This window comes from Salvelinus fontinalis, chromosome 29 (genome assembly GCF_029448725.1).
Source record: "Salvelinus fontinalis isolate EN_2023a chromosome 29, ASM2944872v1, whole genome shotgun sequence".
Classification (NCBI taxonomy): Eukaryota; Metazoa; Chordata; class Actinopteri; order Salmoniformes; family Salmonidae; genus Salvelinus; species Salvelinus fontinalis.
Genome location: NC_074693.1, coordinates 4,872,541 through 4,894,914, shown reverse-complemented (window position 1 = coordinate 4,894,914; position 22,374 = coordinate 4,872,541). Strand labels below are relative to the sequence as shown.

General features: G+C 40.1%; 1 protein-coding gene across 1 annotated transcript in view; it reads left to right on the top strand.

Annotated features, from left to right (window-relative positions):
* Positions 1 to 22,374, top strand: part of LOC129827341 (iron-sulfur clusters transporter ABCB7, mitochondrial-like) — a 160,226-nt gene that overhangs the window by 121,027 nt on the left and 16,825 nt on the right. Inside the window, exons 10-14 of the mRNA XM_055888099.1 lie at positions 2,271 to 2,428; positions 9,051 to 9,214; positions 14,399 to 14,528; positions 16,232 to 16,403; positions 17,094 to 17,197. Of these exons, the coding sequence (XP_055744074.1) occupies positions 2,271 to 2,428; positions 9,051 to 9,214; positions 14,399 to 14,528; positions 16,232 to 16,403; positions 17,094 to 17,197 (728 nt within the window). The remainder of the gene's footprint in view (positions 1 to 2,270; positions 2,429 to 9,050; positions 9,215 to 14,398; positions 14,529 to 16,231; positions 16,404 to 17,093; positions 17,198 to 22,374) is intronic.

Sequence of the window (22,374 nt, the reverse complement as noted above, 5' to 3'; positions counted from 1 at the left end):
AACCCCTACACCCTAACCCCTACACCCTAACCCCTACACCATAACCCTTACACCCTAACCCCTACATCCTAACTAACCCCTACACCCTAACTAACCCCTAACCCCTACACCCCAACTAACCCCTAACCCTTACACCCTAACTAACCCTTACACCCTAACTAACCCTTACACCCTAACTAACCCTTACACCCTAACTAACCCTTACACCCTAACTAACCCTTACACCCTAACTAACCCTAACCCCTACATCCTAACTAACCCCTACACCCTAACTAACACTAACCCCTACACCCTAACTAACCCCTAACCCCTACACCCTAACTAACCCCTAACCCCTACACCCTAACTAACCCTTACACCCTAACTAACCCTTACACCCTAACTAACCCCTACACCCTAACTAACCCTTACACCCTAACTAACCCTAACTAACCCCTACACCCTAACCCTTACACCCTAACCCCTACACCATAACCCCTACACCATAACCCCTACACCATAACCCCTACCCCTACACCCTAACCCCTACACGCTAACTAACCCCTACACGCTAACTAACCCCTACACGCTAACTAACCCCTACACGCTAACTAACCCCTACACGCTAACTAACCCCTACACCCTAACTAACCCCTACACCCTAACTAACCCCTACACCCTAACTAACCCTTACACCCTAACTAACCCTAACCCCTACACCCGAACTAACCCTAACTAACCCCTACACCATAAATCCCCTTCACCCTAACTAACCCTAACCCCTACACCCTAACTAACCCCTACACCATAACCCCTACACCCTAACTAACCCTAGCCCCTACACCCTAACTAACCCCTACACCCTAACTAACCCTAACCCCTACACCCTAACTAACCCTAGCCCCTACACCCTAACTAACCCCTACACCCTAACTAACCCCTACACCCTAACTAACCCCTATACCCTAACTAACCCCTATACCCTAACTAACCCCTATACCCTAACTAACCCCTACACCCTAACTAACCCCTACACCCTAACTAACCCCTACACCCTAACTAACCCCTACACCCTAACTAACCCCTACACCCTAGCTAACCCTAACCCCTACACCCTAACTAACCCCTACACCCTAACTAACCCTAACCCCTACACCCTAACTAACCCCTACACCCTAACTAACCCTAACCCCTACACCCTAACTAACCCCTACACCCTAACTAACCCCTACACCCTAACTAACCCCTACACCCTAACTAACCCCTACACCCTAACTAACCCTAACCCCTACACCCTAACTAACCCCTACAACCTACACCCTAACTAACCCCTACACCCTACACCCTAACTAACTAACCCCTACAACCTACACCCTAACTAACCCCTACACCCTACACCCTAACTAACCCCTACACCCTACACCCTAACTAACCCCTACACCCTAACCCCTACACCCTAACCCCTACAACCTACACCCTAACTAACCCTAGTCCTACCAAGGGTCTGCTGTTCCAGCTCTGTCTCTTAACTTCCTGTTGTTGTTGACAGGCTCTATGACTGTAGGAGACCTGGTGATGGTCTGCTGTTCCAGCTCTGTCTCTTAACTTCCTGTTGTTGTTGACAGGCTCTATGACAGTAGGAGACCTGGTGATGGTGAAGGGTCTGCTGTTCCAGCTCCTAATGCCTCTTAACTTCCTGTTGTTGTTGACAGGCTCTATGACTGTAGGAGACCTGGTGATGGTGAATGGTCTGCTGTTCCAGCTCTGTCTCTTAACTTCCTGTTGTTGTTGACAGGCTCTATGACTGTAGGAGACCTGGTGATGGTCTGCTGTTCCAGCTCTGTCTCTTAACTTCCTGTTGTTGTTGACAGGCTCTATGACAGTAGGAGACCTGGTGATGGTGAATGGTCTGCTGTTCCAGCTCTGTCTCTTAACTTCCTGTTGTTGTTGACAGGCTCTATGACTGTAGGAGACCTGGTGATGGTGAATGGTCTGCTGTTCCAGCTCTCTCTGTCTCTTAACTTCCTGTTGTTGTTGACAGGCTCTATGACAGTAGGAGACCTGGTGATGATGAATGGTCTGCTGTTCCAGCTCTGTCTCTTAACTTCCTGTTGTTGTTGACAGGCTCTATGACAGTAGGAGACCTAGTGATGGTCTGCTGTTCCAGCTCTCTCTGTCTCTTAACTTCCTGTTGTTGTTGACAGGCTCTATGACAGTAGGAGACCTGGTGATGGTGAATGGTCTGCTGTTCCAGCTCTCTCTGTCTCTTAACTTCCTGTTGTTGTTGACAGGCTCTATGACAGTAGGAGACCTGGTGATGGTGAATGGTCTGCTTTTCCAGCTCTCTCTGCCTCTTAACTTCCTGGGCACCGTGTACAGAGAGACACGCCAGGCCCTGATCGACATGAATACACTCTTCACACTGCTCAGTATTGACACCAAGATCAAGGTAACACACACCAATTGCACCCTATTCCCTATGTAGTGCACTTCTTTTGGCTTAGAGCTCACCTTGTGTGGGCTAGAGCTAAGATCTATCTAGAACACTGTAATTACTGACTAGCTGTACACAGTATTCCTAAAGGTTCTATACGTATAGTCCAGTTCTAGAACACTGTAATTACTGACTAGCTGCACACAGTATTCCTAAAGGTTCTATACTTATAGTCCAGTTCTAGAACACTGTAATTACTGACTAGCTGCACACAGTATTCCTAAAGGTTCTATACTTATAGTCCAGTTCTAGAACACTGTAATTACTGACTAGCTGTACACAGTATTCCTAAAGGTTCTATACTTATAGTCCAGTTCTAGAACACTGTAATTACTGACTAGCTGCACACAGTATTCCTAAAGGTTAGTTTCTTATAGTCCAGTTCTAGAACACTGTAATTACTGACTAGCTGTACACAGTATTCCTAAAGGTTCTATACGTATAGTCCAGTTCTAGAACACTGTAATTACTGACTAGCTGCACACAGTATTCCTAAAGGTTCTATACTTATAGTCCAGTTCTAGAACACTGTAATTACTGACTAGCTGCACACAGTATTCCTAAAGGTTCTATACTTATAGTCCAGTTCTAGAACACTGTAATTACTGACTAGCTGCACACAGTATTCCTAAAGGTTCTATACTTATAGTCCAGTTCTAGAACACTGTAATTACTGACTAGCTGCACACAGTATTCCTAAAGGTTCTATACTTATAGTCCAGTTCTAGAACACTGTAATTACTGACTAGCTGTACACAGTATTCCTAAAGGTTCTATACGTATAGTCCAGTTCTAGAACACTGTAATTACTGACTAGCTGCACACAGTATTCCTAAAGGTTCTATACTTATAGTCCAGTTCTAGAACACTGTAATTACTGACTAGCTGCACACAGTATTCCTAAAGGTTCTATACTTATAGTCCAGTTCTAGAACACTGTAATTACTGACTAGCTGCACACAGTATTCCTAAAGGTTCTATACTTATAGTCCAGTTCTAGAACACTGTAATTACTGACTAGCTGCACACAGTATTCCTAAAGGTTCTATACGTATAGTCTAGTTCTAGAACACTGTAATTACTGACTAGCTGCACACAGTATTCCTAAAGGTTCTATACTTATAGTCCAGTTCTAGAACACTGTAATTACTGACTAGCTGTACACAGTATTCCTAAAGGTTCTATACTTATAGTCCAGTTCTAGAACACTGTAATTACTGACTAGCTGTGCACAGTATTCCTAAAGGTTCTATACTTATAGTCCAGTTCTAGAACACTGTAATTACTGACTAGCTGTACACAGTATTCCTAAAGGTTCTATAATTATAGTCCAGTTCTAGAACACTGTAATTACTGACTAGCTGTACACAGTATTCCTAAAGGTTCTATACTTATAGTCCAGTTCTAGAACACTGTAATTACTGACTAGCTGTACACAGTATTCCTAAAGGTTCTATACTTATAGTCCAGTTCTAGAACACTGTAATTACTGACTAGCTGTACACAGTATTCCTAAAGATTCTATACTTATAGTCCAGTTCTAGAACACTGTAATTACTGACTAGCTGTGCACAGTATTCCTAAAGGTTCTATACGTATAGTCCAGTTCTAGAACACTGTAATTACTGACTAGCTGCACACAGTATTCCTAAAGGTTCTATACGTATAGTCCAGTTCTAGAACACTGTAATTACTGACTAGCTGCACACAGTATTCCTAAAGGTTCTATACTTATAGTCCAGTTCTAGAACACTGTAATTACTGACTAGCTGTGCACAGTATTCCTAAAGGTTCTATACGTATAGTCCAGTTCTAGAACACTGTAATTACTGACTAGCTGCACACAGTATTCCTAAAGGTTCTATACTTATAGTTCAGTTCTAGAACACTGTAATTACTGACTAGCTGCACACAGTATTCCTAAAGGTTCTATACTTATAGTCCAGTTCTAGAACACTGTAATTACTGACTAGCTGTGCACAGTATTCCTAAAGGTTCTATACGTATAGTCCAGTTCTAGAACACTGTAATTACTGACTAGCTGCACACAGTATTCCTAAAGGTTCTATACTTATAGTCCAGTTCTAGAACACTGTAATTACTGACTAGCTGTGCACAGTATTCCTAAAGGTTCTATACTTATAGTCCAGTTCTAGAACACTGTAATTACTGACTAGCTGCACACAGTATTCCTAAAGGTTCTATACTTATAGTCCAGTTCTAGAACACTGTAATTACTGAATAGCTGTACACAGTATTCCTAAAGGTTCTATACTTATAGTCCAGTTCTAGAACACTGTAATTACTGACTAGCTGCACACAGTATTCCTAAAGGTTCTATACTTATAGTCCAGTTCTAGAACAGTGTAATTACTGACTAGCTGTGCACAGTATTCCTAAAGGTTCTATACTTATAGACCAGTTCTAGAACACTGTAATTACTGACACGCTGTACACAGTATTCCTAAAGGTTCTATACTTATAGTCCAGTTCTAGAACACTGTAATTACTGACTAGCTGCACACAGTATTCCTAAAGGTTAGTTTCTTATAGTCCAGTTCTAGAACACTGTAATTACTGACTAGCTGCACACAGTATTCCTAAAGGTTCTATACTTATAGTCCAGTTCTAGAACACTGTAATTACTGACTAGCTGCACACAGTATTCCTAAAGGTTCTATACTTATAGTCCAGTTCTAGAACACTGTAATTACTGACTAGCTGTACACAGTATTCCTAAAGGTTCTATACTTATAGTCCAGTTCTAGAACACTGTAATTACTGACTAGCTGCACACAGTATTCCTAAAGGTTAGTTTCTTATAGTCCAGTTCTAGAACACTGTAATTACTGACTAGCTGCACACAGTATTCCTAAAGGTTCTATACTTATAGTCCAGTTCTAGAACACTGTAATTACTGACTAGCTGCACACAGTATTCCTAAAGGTTCTATACTTATAGTCCAGTTCTAGAACACTGTAATTACTGACTAGCTGTGCACAGTATTCCTAAAGGTTCTATACTTATAGTCCAGTTCTAGAACACTGTAATTACTGACTAGCTGCACACAGTATTCCTAAAGGTTCTATACGTTTAGTCCAGTTCTAGAACACTGTAATTACTGACTAGCTGTACACAGTATTCCTAAAGGTTCTATACTTATAGTCCAGTTCTAGAACACTGTAATTACTGACTAGCTGTGCACAGTATTCCTAAAGGTTCTATACTTATAGTCCAGTTCTAGAACACTGTAATTACTGACTAGCTGTACACAGTATTCCTAAAGGTTCTATAATTATAGTCCAGTTCTAGAACACTGTAATTACTGACTAGCTGTGCACAGTATTCCTAAAGGTTCTATACTTATAGTCCAGTTCTAGAACACTGTAATTACTGACTAGCTGCACACAGTATTCCTAAAGGTTCTATACGTTTAGTCCAGTTCTAGAACACTGTAATTACTGACTAGTTGTACACAGTATTCCTAAAGGTTCTATACTTATAGTCCAGTTCTAGAACACTGTAATTACTGACTAGCTGTGCACAGTATTCCTAAAGGTTCTATACTTATAGTCCAGTTCTAGAACACTGTAATTACTGACTAGCTGCACACAGTATTCCTAAAGGTTCTATACTTATAGTCCAGTTCTAGAACACTGTAATTACTGACTAGCTGCACACAGTATTCCTAAAGGTTCTATACTTATAGTCCAGTTCTAGAACACTGTAATTACTGACTAGCTGTACACAGTATTCCTAAAGGTTCTATACTTATAGTCCAGTTCTAGAACACTGTAATTACTGACTAGCTGTGCACAGTATTCCTAAAGGTTCTATACTTATAGTCCAGTTCTAGAACACTGTAATTACTGACTAGCTGTACACAGTATTCCTAAAGGTTCTATAATTATAGTCCAGTTCTAGAACACTGTAATTACTGACTAGCTGTACACAGTATTCCTAAAGGTTCTATACTTATAGTCCAGTTCTAGAACACTGTAATTACTGACTAGCTGTACACAGTATTCCTAAAGGTTCTATACTTATAGTCCAGTTCTAGAACACTGTAATTACTGACTAGCTGTACACAGTATTCCTAAAGATTCTATACTTATAGTCCAGTTCTAGAACACTGTAATTACTGACTAGCTGTGCACAGTATTCCTAAAGGTTCTATACGTATAGTCCAGTTCTAGAACACTGTAATTACTGACTAGCTGCACACAGTATTCCTAAAGGTTCTATACGTATAGTCCAGTTCTAGAACACTGTAATTACTGACTAGCTGCACACAGTATTCCTAAAGGTTCTATACTTATAGTCCAGTTCTAGAACACTGTAATTACTGACTAGCTGTGCACAGTATTCCTAAAGGTTCTATACGTATAGTCCAGTTCTAGAACACTGTAATTACTGACTAGCTGCACACAGTATTCCTAAAGGTTCTATACTTATAGTTCAGTTCTAGAACACTGTAATTACTGACTAGCTGCACACAGTATTCCTAAAGGTTAGTTTCTTATAGTCCAGTTCTAGAACACTGTAATTACTGACTAGCTGCACACAGTATTCCTAAAGGTTCTATACTTATAGTCCAGTTCTAGAACACTGTAATTACTGACTAGCTGCACACAGTATTCCTAAAGCTTCTATACTTATAGTCCAGTTCTAGAACACTGTAATTACTGACTAGCTGTGCACAGTATTCCTAAAGGTACTATACTTATAGTCCAGTTCTAGAACACTGTAATTACTGACTAGCTGTACACAGTATTCCTAAAGGTTCTATACTTATAGTCCAGTTCTAGAACACTGTAATTACTGACTAGCTGCACACAGTATTCCTAAAGGTTCTATACGTATAGTCCAGTTCTAGAACACTGTAATTACTGACTAGCTGCACACAGTATTCCTAAAGGTTCTATACTTATAGTCCAGTTCTAGAACACTGTAATTACTGACTAGCTGTACACAGTATTCCTAAAGGTTCTATACGTATAGTCCAGTTCTAGAACACTGTAATTACTGACTAGCTGTACACAGTATTCCTAAAGGTTCTATACTTATAGTCCAGTTCTAGAACACTGTAATTACTGACTAGCTGTACACAGTATTCCTAAAGGTTCTATAATTATAGTCCAGTTCTAGAACACTGTAATTACTGACTAGCTGTGCACAGTATTCCTAAAGGTTCTATACTTATAGTCCAGTTCTAGAACACTGTAATTACTGACTAGCTGCACACAGTATTCCTAAAGGTTCTATAGTTATAGTCCAGTTCTAGAACACTGTAATTACTGACTAGCTGCACACAGTATTCCTAAAGGTTCTATACTTATAGTCCAGTTCTAGAACAGTGTAATTTTTGGCTAGCTGCACACAGTATTCCTAAAGGTTCTATACTTATAGTCCAGTTCTAGAACACTGTAATTACTGACTAGCTGCACACAGTATTCCTAAAGGTTCTATACTTATAGTCCAGTTCTAGAACACTGTAATTACTGACTAGCTGTGCACAGTATTCCTAAAGGTTCTATACTTATAGTCCAGTTCTAGAACACTGTAATTACTGACTAGCTGTGCACAGTATTCCTAAAGGTACTATACTTATAGTCCAGTTCTAGAACACTGTAATTACTGACTAGCTGCACACAGTATTCCTAAAGGTTCTATACGTATAGTCCAGTTCTAGAACACTGTAATTACTGACTAGCTGCACACAGTATTCCTAAAGGTTCTATACTTATAGTCCAGTTCTAGAACACTGTAATTACTGACTAGCTGTACACAGTATTCCTAAAGGTTCTATACTTATAGTCCAGTTCTAGAACACTAATTACTGACTAGCTGTACACAGTATTCCTAAAGGTTCTATAATTATAGTCCAGTTCTAGAACACTGTAATTACTGACTAGCTGTGCACAGTATTCCTAAAGGTTCTATACTTATAGTCCAGTTCTAGAACACTGTAATTACTGACTAGCTGCACACAGTATTCCTAAAGGTTCTATAGTTATAGTCCAGTTCTAGAACACTGTAATTACTGACTAGCTGCACACAGTATTCCTAAAGGTTCTATACTTATAGTCCAGTTCTAGAACACTGTAATTACTGACTAGCTGCACACAGTATTCCTAAAGGTTCTATACTTATAGTCCAGTTCTAGAACACTGTAATTACTGACTAGCTGCACACAGTATTCCTAAAGGTTAGTTTCTTATAGTCCAGTTCTAGAACACTGTAATTACTGACTAGCTGCACACAGTATTCCTAAAGGTTCTATACTTATAGTCCAGTTCTAGAACACTGTAATTACTGACTAGCTGCACACAGTATTCCTAAAGGTTCTATACTTATAGTCCAGTTCTAGAACACTGTAATTACTGACTAGCTGCAAACAGTATTCCTGAAAGTTCTATACTTATAGTCCATTTTCTCTCCTCTGTCTATAGGAGAAGGAGCTGGCCTATGCCCTCCTTGTTACCCCCCCCCCCCCCCCAGTAGGGTTAGAGGTCAGGGGTTAGGGATAAGTCTATAGTAGCTAGTCTATCCTAACTCTCCTGTCTCTCTACTCTAGGAAAGAGAGCTGGCCCCTCCTCTCTCCATCACCCCTCAAGAAGCCACCATCAGGTTTGAGGATGTCTACTTTGAGTACCTGGAAGGCCAGAAGGTTCTAGAGGGCGTCTCCTTCCAGGTGCCGGCTGGGAAAAAGGTGGCCATCGTAGGAGGGAGCGGATCAGGGTAAGTACTCATTTAGAAAGGCCTTGACCTGTCTGAAATGGTCATATGAAGTGCATTGGTCAACAGTCGGGTTGTACATTTCTGGTAGCTTTCTCAAAGTCCCTGGAATTGGGAATAACCAGGAAATCCAGAATCGTCCAGCAGGATTTCTGGAGAAGCAGGACATTATGGGAATGTTACCCATGTTTCTGGAGAAGCAGGATATTATGGGAATGTTACCCATGTTTCTGGAGAAGCAGGATATTATGGGAATGTTACCCATGTTTCTGGAGAAGCAGGACATTATGGGAATGTTACCCATGTTTCTGGAGAAGCAGGACATTATGGGAATGTTACCCATGTTTCTGGAGAAGCAGGATATTATGGGAATGTTACCCATGTTTCTGGAGAAGCAGGACATTATGGGAATGTTACCCATGTTTCTGGAGAAGCAGGACATTATGGGAATGTTACCGGAGAAGCAGGACATTATGGGAATGTTACCCATGTTTCTGGAGAAGCAGGACATTATGGGAATGTTACCAGGATTTTACAACATTAGTCAACAGTGTTCGTCTGTAACATCCTGGTCTGGCCGTGTTTGTTATAACAGAAGAGAAGCTGTATGTATCTAACTATAGTTGACAAACACATCGCCTACCAATGTCAGTAGTTATAATATGGACTACCAATGTCAGTAATTATAATATGGACTACCAATGTCAGTAGTTATAATATGGACTACCAATGTCAGTAATTATAATATGGACTACCAATGTCAGTAATTATAATATGGACTACCAATGTCAGTAGTTATAATATGGACTACCAATGTCAGTAATTATAATATGGACTACCACATGTCAGTAATTATAATATGGACTACCAAATGTCTGTAGTTATAATATGGACTACCAAATGTCTGTAGTTATAATATGGACTACCAAATGTCTGTAGTTATAATATGGACTACCAATGTCAGTAATTATAATATGGACTACCACATGTCAGTAATTATAATATGGCCTACCACATGTCAGTAATTATAATATGGACTACCAATGTCAGTAATTATAATATGGACTACCAATGTCAGTAATTATAATATGGACTACCAATGTCAGTAATTATAATATGGACTACCAATGTCAGTAATTATAATATGGACTACCAATGTCAGTAATTATAATATGGACTACCACATGTCAGTAATTATAATATGGCCTACCAATGTCAGTAATTATAATATGGACTACCAATGTCAGTAATTATAATATGGACTACCAATGTCAGTAATTATAATATGGACTACCAATGTCAGTAATTATAATATGGACTACCAATGTCAGTAATTATAATATGGACTACCAATGTCAGTAATTATAATATGGACTACCAATGTCAGTAATTATAATATGGACTACCAATGTCAGTAATTATAATATGGACTACCAATGTCAGTAATTATAATATGGACTACCAATGTCAGTAATTATAATATGGACTACCACATGTCAGTAATTATAATATGGCCTACCAATGTCAGTAATTATAATATGGACTACCAATGTCAGTAATTATAATATGGACTACCAATGTCAGTAATTATAATATGGACTACCAATGTCAGTAATTATAATATGGACTACCAATGTCAGTAATTATAATATGGACTACCAATGTCAGTAATTATAATATGGACTACCAATGTCTGTAATTATAATATGGACTACCAATGTCAGTAATTATAATATGGACTACCAATGTCTGTAATTATAATATGGACTACCAATGTCTGTAATTATAATATGGACTACCAATGTCTGTAATTATAATATGGACTACCAATGTCAGTAATTATAATATGGACTACCAATGTCAGTATATATAATATGGACTACCAATGTCAGTATATATAATATGGACTACCAATGTCAGTAATTATAATATGGACTACCAATGTCAGTAATTATAATATGGACTACCAATGTCAGTAATTATAATATGGACTACCACATGTCAGTAATTATAATATGGCCTACCAATGTCTGTAATTATAATATGGACTACCACACGTCAGTAATTATAAGCAGAACCTTGTCTAAAGTAGGTGTGAAAGTAGCCAGTATGCTGTACGGTCCAGTGTGGAATTTCAGCTAAATAAATGGTTGTGGCTGGAACTGCCAGGTAATGGGTTGTGGCTGGAACTGCCAGGTAATGGGTTGTGGCTGGAACTGCCAGGTAATGGGTTGTGGCTGGAACTGCCAGGTATTGGGTTGTGGCTGGAACTGCCAGGTATTGGGTTGTGGCTGGAACTGCCAGGTAATGGGTTGTGGCTGGAACTGCCAGGTAATGGGTTGTGGCTGGAACTGCCAGGTAATGGGTTGTGGCTGGAACTGCCAGGTAAGGGGTTGTGGCTGGAACTGCCAGGTAAGGGGTTGTGGCTGGAACTGCCAGGTAAGGGGTTGTGGCTGGAACTGCCAGGTAATGGGTTGTGGCTGGAACTGCCAGGTAATGGGTTGTGGCTGGAACTGCCAGGTAATGGGTTGTGGCTGGAACTGCCAGGTAATGGGTTGTGGCTGGAACTGCCAGGTAATGGGTTGTGGCTGGAACTGCCAGGTAATGGGTTGTGGCTGGAACTGCCAGGTAATGGGTTGTGGCTGGAACTGCCAGGTAATGTATTTTCTGAAGTGATTTGTTGAACAATCCGATGAAAACATCATCACACAACCCCATAGACTGACAGCCATGATATGCCCTACTGAGCCTTCACTTGCCTTCACCGGGCGTCACCGGCCTCCACCTACCTTCACCGGCCACCAACCTTCACCGACCTTCACCGGCCACCGACCTTCACCGGCCACCAACCTTCACCGGCCTTCACCGGGCTTCACCAACCTTCACCAGCCTTCACCGGCCACCGGCCTTCACCGACCTTCACCGGCCTCTACCGACCTTCACCGACCGTGAAAAACAACCGTCAACCGCATGCCGCAGTACCCCGTCTAAGATCAGCATAGCCCAGGCAGTACCCCGTCTAAGATCAGCATAGCCCAGGCAGTACCCCGTCTAAGATCAGCATAGCCCAGGCAGTACCCCGTCTAAGATCAGCATAGCCCAGGCAGTACCCCGTCTAAGATCAGCATAGCCCAGGCATCACGTAACTGGGATACAAGCTTTTCGGGGGTTTATTGTCAACAGGATATGATGTTTATTAAATGTGTCAACTCAAAAACAGAATACTTGAGTCTCCCGAATGATATCGGGATATAGGTGTGCATGTAAACATGGTCACTGGGTCTGAAGTCTCTGTGAAGAAACCTTTTATTAACCAGCTCTACTTGAACGGCTGCTTCACTAATGTGTTCTAGTGTTGAAGTGGAAATGTGCCTCTTATTGTCCTAACCTGTATTTAACGTTAAATCCCCTCCAATTACATCTGGTGCTTATAAACTTCGGTGCTTATTCAGCTTCGCTCTGCAAGTTTAGTCTTTCTACTATAGTTATAATGTCAGTCCTATTTCCCCAAAGTCATAAAACCATGCTGGTGTTTCTAGCTCCAACAGTGAAATGCTGGTGTTCCTAGCTCCAACAGTGAAATGCTGGTGTTTCTAGCTCCAACAGTGAAATGCTGGTGTTTCTAGCTCCAACAGTGAAATGCTGGTGTTTCTAGCTCCAACAGTGAAATGCTGGTGTTTCTAGCTCCAACAGTGAAATGCTGGTGTTTCTAGCTCCAACAGTGAAATGCTGGTGTTCCTAGCTCCAACAGTGAAATGCTGGTGTTTCTAGCTCCAACAGTGAAATGCTGGTGTTTCTAGCTCCAACAGTGAAATGCTGGTGTTTCTAGCTCCAACAGTGAAATGCTGGTGTTTCTAGCTCCAACAGTGAAATGCTGGTGTTTCTAGCTCCAACAGTGAAATGCTGGTGTTTCTAGCTCCAACAGTGAAATGCTGGTGTTTCTAGCTCCAACAGTGAAATGCTGGTGTTTCTAGCTCCAACAGTGAAATGCTGGTGCTCCTAGCTCCAACAGTGAAATGCTGGTGTTTCTAGCTCCAACAGTGAAATGCTGGTGTTTCTAGCTCCAACAGTGAAATGCTGGTGTTTCTAGCTCCAACAGTGAAATGCTGGTGTTTCTAGCTCCAACAGTGAAATGCTGGTGCTCCTAGCTCCAACAGTGAAATGCTGGTGCTCCTAGCTCCAACAGTGAAATGCTGGTGTTCCTAGCATCAACAGTGAAATGCTGGTGTTTCTAGCTCCAACAGTGAAATGCTGGTGTTTCTAGCTCCAACAGTGAAATGCTGGTGCTCCTAGCTCCAACAGTGAAATGCTGGTGCTCCTAGCTCCAACAGTGAAATGCTGGTGCTCCTAGCTCCAACAGTGAAATGCTGGTGTTTCTAGCTCCAACAGTGAAATGCTGGTGTTTCTAGCTCCAACAGTGAAATGCTGGTGTTTCTAGCTCCAACAGTGAAATGCTGGTGTTTCTAGCTCCAACAGTGAAATGCTGGTGTTCCTAGCTCCAACAGTGAAATGCTGGTGTTTCTAGCTCCAACAGTGAAATGCTGGTGTTTCTAGCTCCAACAGTGAAATGCTGGTGTTTCTAGCTCCAACAGTGAAATGCTGGTGTTTCTAGCTCCAACAGTGAAATGCTGGTGTTTCTAGCTCCAACAGTGAAATGCTGGTGTTTCTAGCTCCAACAGTGAAATGGTGGTGTTCCTAGCTCCAACAGTGAAATGCTGGTGTTTCTAGCTCCAACAGTGAAATGCTGGTGTTTCTAGCTCCAACAGTGAAATGCTGGTGTTTCTAGCTCCAACAGTGAAATGCTGGTGTTCCTAGCTCCAACAGTGAAATGCTGGTGTTTCTAGCTCCAACAGTGAAATGCTGGTGTTTCTAGCTCCAACAGTGAAATGCTGGTGTTTCTAGCTCCAACAGTGAAATGCTGGTGTTTCTAGCTCCAACAGTGAAATGCTTGTGTTTCTAGCTCCAACAGTGACATGCTGGTGTTCTAGCTCCAAATAATAATAATCATAATAATAATCATCAATAATAATGGTTCTGTGTTTCAGGAAGAGCACCACAGTAATAATGGTTCTGTTTCAGGAAGAGCACCACAGTAATAATGGTTCTGTGTTTCAGGAAGAGCACCACAGTAATAATGGTTCTGTGTTTCAGGAAGAGCACCACAGTAATAATGGCTCTGTGTTTCAGGAAGAGCACCATCGTGCGTATGCTGTTCCGGTTTTACGAGCCCCAGAAGGGAAACATCTACATCGCTGGACAGAACATCAGAGACGTTGGACTGGACAGTCTGCGACGGGCCGTAGGGGTGGTACCACAGGTAAAACTAACTTGATTTGATTAAATGTATTGATCCTTTATTAAGTTGACTTGGACAACAACAAACTCCCACAACCAGGGGGCACTGTGGAGGCATATAGAAACTACAGGTCCCCTCCTTCACATGTTGAAAGAACAGTTTGTTTCTACACTTTATCTTGTCCTCTCCTGATGTTTCCTCTCATGTTGAGCTGAAGGTATTGATTGTACTGTTTCCTCTCCTCAAGTTGAGCTGAAGGTATTGATTGATTGATTGTACTGTTTCCTCTCCTCATGTTGAGCTGAAGGTATTGATTGATTGATTGTACTGTTTCCTCTCCTCATGTTGAGCTGAAGGTATTGATTGATTGATTGTACTGTTTCCTCTCCTCATGTTGAGCTGAAGGTATTGATTGATTGATTGTACTGTTTCCTCTCCTCATGTTGAGCTGAAGGTATTGATTGTACTGTTTCCTCTCCTCAAGTTGAGCTGAAGGTATTGATTGATTGATTGTACTGTTTCCTCTCCTCAAGTTGAGCTGAAGGTATTGATTGATTGATTGTACTGTTTCCTCTCCTCATGTTGAGCTGAAGGTATTGATTGATTGATTGTACTGTTTCCTCTCCTCATGTTGAGCTGAAGGTATTGATTGATTGATTGTACTGTTTCCTCTCCTCATGTTGAGCTGAAGGTATTGATTGATTGATTGTACTGTTTCCTCTCCTCATGTTGAGCTGAAGGTATTGATTGATTGATTGTACTGTTTCCTCTCCTCATGTTGAGCTGAAGGTATTGATTGTACTGTTTCCTCTCCAAGTTGAGCTGAAGGTATTGATTGATTGATTGTACTGTTTCCTCTCCTCAAGTTGAGCTGAAGGTATTGATTGATTGATTGTACTGTTTCCTCTCCTCATGTTGAGCTGAAGGTATTGATTGATTGATTGTACTGTTTCCTCTCCTCATGTTGAGCTGAAGGTATTGATTGATTGATTGTACTGCTTCCTCTCCTCATGTTGAGCTGAAGGTATTGATTGATTGATTGTACTGTTTCCTCTCCTCATGTTGAGCTGAAGGTATTGATTGATTGATTGTACTGTTTCCTCTCCTCATGTTGAGCTGAAGGTATTGATTGTACTGTTTCCTCTCCTCAAGTTGAGCTGAAGGTATTGATTGATTGATTGTACTGTTTCCTCTCCTCATGTTGAGCTGAAGGTATTGATTGATTGATTGTACTGTTTCCTCTCCTCATGTTGAGCTGAAGGTATTGATTGATTGATTGTACTGTTTCCTCTCCTCATGTTGAGCTGAAGGTATTGATTGATTGATTGTACTGTTTCCTCTCCTCATGTTGAGCTGAAGGTATTGATTGATTGATTGTACTGTTTCCTCTCCTCATGTTGAGCTGAAGGTATTGATTGTACTGTTTCCTCTCCTCAAGTTGAGCTGAAGGTATTGATTGATTGATTGTACTGTTTCCTCTCCTCAAGTTGAGCTGAAGGTATTGATTGATTGATTGTACTGTTTCCTCTCCTCATGTTGAGCTGAAGGTATTGATTGATTGATTGTACTGTTTCCTCTCCTCATGTTGAGCTGAAGGTATTGATTGTACTGTTTCCTCTCCTCATGTTGAGCTGAAGGTATTGATTGATTGATTGTACTGTTTCCTCTCCTCATGTTGAGCTGAAGGTATTGATTGTACTGTTTCCTCTCCCCTCCCTACCCAGGATGCAGTGCTCTTCCACAACACCATCTTCTACAACCTTCAGTACGGGAACATCAACGCCACGCCAGAGGAGGTGTACCAGGTGGCACGGCTGGCAGGGATCCACGACGCCATCCTCAGGATGCCCCACGGATACGACACTCAGGTCGGCGAGAGGGGACTCAAACTGTCAGGTAGGTCAGACACACTCTGGTCGGGAGAGGAGACTCAAACTGTCAGGTAGGTCAGACACACTCTGGTCGGGAGAGGAGACTCAAACTGTCAGGTAGGTCAGACACACTCTGGTCGGGAGAGGAGACTCAAACTGTCAGGTAGGTCAGACACACTCTGGTCGGGAGAGGAGACTCAAACTGTCAGGTAGGTCAGACACACTCTGGTCGGGAGAGGGGACTCAAACTGTCAGGTAGGTCAGACACACTCTGGTCGGGAGAGGAGACTCAAACTGTCCAGTAGATCAGACTCACTCTGGTCGGGAGAGGGGACTCAAACTGTCAGGTAGGTCAGACACACTCTGGTCGGGAGAGGAGACTCAAACTGTCAGGTAGGTCAGACACACTCTGGTCGGGAGAGGAGACTCAAACTGTCAGGTAGGTCAGACACACTCTGGTCTGGAGAGGAGACTCAAACTGTCAGGTAGGTCAGACACACTCTGGTCGGGAGAGGAGACTCAAACTGTCAGGTGTGTCAAGACAGCATTATTTACTTCCTGTTCTGTCTCTGTTGCCGTGTGTGTCAAGACAGCATTATTAACTTCCTGTTCTGTCTCTGTTGCCGTGTGTGTCAAGACAGCATTATTAACTTCCTGTTCTGTCTCTGTTGCCGTGTGTGTCAAGACAGCATTATTAACTTGCTGTGTGTTTCAGGTGGGGAGAAGCAACGTGTGGCCATAGCCAGGGCCGTTCTGAAGAACCCTCCTATCCTGCTGTATGATGAAGCTACGTCCTCGCTGGACTCTATCACTGAGGAGGTAACCCACACATTTCACCACCTGTTGTCTCTTCTGCAGCTCAGTGTACCAGTCAGCTCAGTCGATGTTAGGGGATAGAGTACACTGTGTCCTGAACTTGGAGAGAATAGGCCACGTCATATTATAGTTCTTACTGAATTACATGTAGATTTGTATTGCTTTCTTATTGTGAAGCTTTTTATATGGGCATATGTAAATATCATCAGGAGCACACGGGGGCGGAGGGGTGATGATGACAGGAGATATTGCCGGCTGCTGCTGTGTTGACTTAGTTGTTTTCATGGCATTTCTCAGAGAAACCGGCTTCATATATATCCTGGCTGTCATATTGGCATCGGTGTGCTCCTAGAACATTCTACAACTATTTCTAATACTCGATGTTCCTGTGTTGTTTCTCTACAGTGTTCTAGAACTATTTCTAATACTTAATGTTATTGTGTTGTTTCTCTACAGTGTTCTAGAACTATTTCTAATACTCGATGTTCCTGTGTTGTTTCTCTACAGTGTTCTAGAACTATTTCTAATACTCGATGTTATTGTGTTGTTTCTCTACAGTGTTCTAGAACTATTTCTAATACTCGATGTTCCTGTGTTGTTTCTCTACAGTGTTCTAGAACTATTTCTAATACTCGATGTTCCTGTGTTGTTTCTCTACAGTGTTCTAGAACTATTTCTAATACTTGATGTTCCTGTGTTGTTTCTCTACAGTGTTCTAGAACTATTTCTAATACTTGATGTTCCTGTGTTGTTTCTCTACAGTGTTCTAGAACTATTTCTAATACTCGATGTTCCTGTGTTGTTTCTCTACAGTGTTCTAGAACTATTTCTAATACTCGATGTTCCTGTGTTGTTTCTCTACAGTGTTCTAGAACTATTTCTAACACTTGATGTTCCTGTGTTGTTTCTCTACAGTGTTCTAGAACTATTTCTAATACTTACTGTTATTGTGTTGTTTCTCTACAGTGTTCTAGAACTATTTCTAATACTTACTGTTATTGTGTTGTTTCTCTACAGTGTTCTAGAACTATTTCTAATACTTGATGTTCCTGTGTTGTTTCTCTACAGTGTTCTAGAACTATTTCTAATACTTAATGTTATTGTGTTGTTTCTCTACAGTGTTCTAGAACTATTTCTAATACTTGATGTTCCTGTGTTGTTTCTCTACAGTGTTCTAGAACTATTTCTAATACTTGATGTTCCTGTGTTGTTTCTCTACAGTGTTCTAGAACTATTTCTAATACTCGATGTTCCTGTGTTGTTTCTCTACAGTGTTCTAGAACTATTTCTAATACTTGATGTTCCTGTGTTGTTTCTCTACAGTGTTCTAGAACTATTTCTAATACTCGATGTTCCTGTGTTGTTTCTCTACAGTGTTCTAGAACTATTTCTAATACTCGATGTTCCTGTGTTGTTTCTCTACAGTGTTCTAGAACTATTTCTAATACTCGATGTTCCTGTGTTGTTTCTCTACAGTGTTCTAGAACTATTTCTAACACTTGATGTTCCTGTGTTGTTTCTCTACAGTGTTCTAGAACTATTTCTAATACTCAATGTTATTGTGTTGTTTCTCTACAGTGTTCTAGAACTATTTCTAATACTTGATGTTCCTGTGTTGTTTCTCTACAGTGTTCTAGAACTATTTCTAATACTCGATGTTATTGTGTTGTTTCTCTACAGTGTTCTAGAACTATTTCTAATACTTGATGTTCCTGTGTTGTTTCTCTACAGTGTTCTAGAACTATTTCTAATACTTAATGTTATTGTGTTGTTTCTCTACAGTGTTCTAGAACTATTTCTAATACTCGATGTTCCTGTGTTGTTTCTCTACAGTGTTCTAGAACTATTTCTAACACTTGATGTTCCTGTGTTGTTTCTCTACAGTGTTCTAGAACTATTTCTAATACTTACTGTTATTGTGTTGTTTCTCTACAGTGTTCTAGAACTATTTCTAATACTTACTGTTATTGTGTTGTTTCTCTACAGTGTTCTAGAACTATTTCTAATACTTGATGTTCCTGTGTTGTTTCTCTACAGTGTTCTAGAACTATTTCTAATACTCGATGTTATTGTGTTGTTTCTCTACAGTGTTCTAGAACTATTTCTAATACTTGATGTTCCTGTGTTGTTTCTCTACAGTGTTCTAGAACTATTTCTAATACTCGATGTTATTGTGTTGTTTCTCTACAGTGTTCTAGAACTATTTCTAATACTTGATGTTCCTGTGTTGTTTCTCTACAGTGTTCTAGAACTATTTCTAATACTTAATGTTATTGTGTTGTTTCTCTACAGTGTTCTAGAACTATTTCTAATACTCGATGTTCCTGTGTTGTTTCTCTACAGTGTTCTAGAACTATTTCTAATACTCGATGTTCCTGTGTTCTTTCTCTACAGTGTTCTAGAACTATTTCTAATACTCGATGTTCCTGTGTTCTTTCTCTACAGTGTTCTAGAACTATTTCTAATACTCGATGTTCCTGTGTTGTTTCTCTACAGTGTTCTAGAACTATTTCTAATACTCGATGTTCCTGTGTTGTTTCTCTACAGTGTTCTAGAACTATTTCTAATACTTGATGTTCCTGTGTTGTTTCTCTACAGTGTTCTAGAACTATTTCTAATACTTGATGTTCCTGTGTTGTTTCTCTACAGTGTTCTAGAACTATTTCTAATACTCGATGTTCCTGTGTTGTTTCTCTACAGTGTTCTAGAACTATTTCTAATACTCGATGTTCCTGTGTTGTTTCTCTACAGTGTTCTAGAACTATTTCTAACACTTGATGTTCCTGTGTTGTTTCTCTACAGTGTTCTAGAACTATTTCTAATACTTACTGTTATTGTGTTGTTTCTCTACAGTGTTCTAGAACTATTTCTAATACTTACTGTTATTGTGTTGTTTCTCTACAGTGTTCTAGAACTATTTCTAATACTTGATGTTCCTGTGTTGTTTCTCTACAGTGTTCTAGAACTATTTCTAATACTTAATGTTATTGTGTTGTTTCTCTACAGTGTTCTAGAACTATTTCTAATACTTGATGTTCCTGTGTTGTTTCTCTACAGTGTTCTAGAACTATTTCTAATACTTGATGTTCCTGTGTTGTTTCTCTACAGTGTTCTAGAACTATTTCTAATACTCGATGTTCCTGTGTTGTTTCTCTACAGTGTTCTAGAACTATTTCTAATACTTGATGTTCCTGTGTTGTTTCTCTACAGTGTTCTAGAACTATTTCTAATACTTGATGTTCCTGTGTTGTTTCTCTACAGTGTTCTAGAACTATTTCTAATACTCGATGTTCCTGTGTTGTTTCTCTACAGTGTTCTAGAACTATTTCTAATACTCGATGTTCCTGTGTTGTTTCTCTACAGTGTTCTAGAACTATTTCTAACACTTGATGTTCCTGTGTTGTTTCTCTACAGTGTTCTAGAACTATTTCTAATACTCAATGTTATTGTGTTGTTTCTCTACAGTGTTCTAGAACTATTTCTAATACTTGATGTTCCTGTGTTGTTTCTCTACAGTGTTCTAGAACTATTTCTAATACTCGATGTTATTGTGTTGTTTCTCTACAGTGTTCTAGAACTATTTCTAATACTTGATGTTCCTGTGTTGTTTCTCTACAGTGTTCTAGAACTATTTCTAATACTTAATGTTATTGTGTTGTTTCTCTACAGTGTTCTAGAACTATTTCTAATACTCGATGTTTCTGTGTTGTTTCTCTACAGTGTTCTAGAACTATTTCTAACACTTGATGTTCCTGTGTTGTTTCTCTACAGTGTTCTAGAACTATTTCTAATACTTACTGTTATTGTGTTGTTTCTCTACAGTGTTCTAGAACTATTTCTAATACTTACTGTTATTGTGTTGTTTCTCTACAGTGTTCTAGAACTATTTCTAATACTTACTGTTATTGTGTTGTTTCTCTACAGTGTTCTAGAACTATTTCTAATACTCGATGTTCCTGTGTTGTTTCTCTACAGTGTTCTAGAACTATTTCTAATACTCGATGTTCCTGTGTTCTTTCTCTACAGTGTTCTAGAACTATTTCTAATACTCGATGTTCCTGTGTTCTTTCTCTACAGTGTTGTAGAACTATTTCTAATACTCGATGTTCCTGTGTTGTTTCTCTACAGTGTTCTAGAACTATTTCTAATACTCGATGTTCCTGTGTTGTTTCTCTACAGTGTTCTAGAACTATTTCTAACACTTAATGTTATTGTGTTGTTCTGGAACATTCTACAACTATTTCTAATAGTTGATGATAATAATAATAATGGTGCTGTAGGGGATGGCTGCCATTGGCCGATATCGATATTTTCCTTGCCAAAAAAAACTATACCAATAAGCGATATTTAATTTTTTTTGCGGCCTTTCTAACTTCTAGTACAGTTAAATAGTTAACACACACACGGACGCAGCGGTCTAAGGCACTGCATCTCAGTGCAAGAGGCGTCACTACAGTCCCTGGTTTGAATCCAGGCTGTATCACATCTTGCCGTGATTGGGAGTCCCATAGGGCGGCGCACAATTGGCCCAGCGTCGTCCGGGGTTGGCCGGTGTAGGCCGTCTTTGTAGATAATAATTTGTGCTTAACTGATTTGCCTAGTTAAATAAAGGTTACACACACACACACCATACTGACCAAAAAGTTATTTTGTTGGCATGTACGTATGTCCCCATTACCAGTAAAATAATTAAAACCTATTTCTTTCACTTCCTTGCTGTTTCATTTGTTCATTCGTTTCATTTTCAACCAGGATTTCTATGGAACTCCGTTTGGGTCTTTGTGTGTCAAAGATACACGTCAAATAACACGACATAATCTGTTTCAGTAGCTGTAGTTGGCTAGCTAACTATATAGCTAGGTGTCATCATCTCAAATAACCCTAATGTATACGGCAGTTCTTATTTGATTAATGGTGGTTTTCTATATAGCTAGGTGACTATATAGCTAGCTAACTATATAGCTAGGTGGCATCATCTAAAATAACCCTAATTTATACGGCAGTTCTTATTTGATTAATGGTGGTTTTCTATATAGCTAGGTGACTATATAGCTAGCTAACTATATAGCTAGGTGGCGTCATCTAAAATAACCCTAATGTATACGGCAGTTCTTATTTGATTAATGGTGGTTTTCTATATAGCTAGGTGACTATATAGCTAGCTAACTATATAGCTAGGT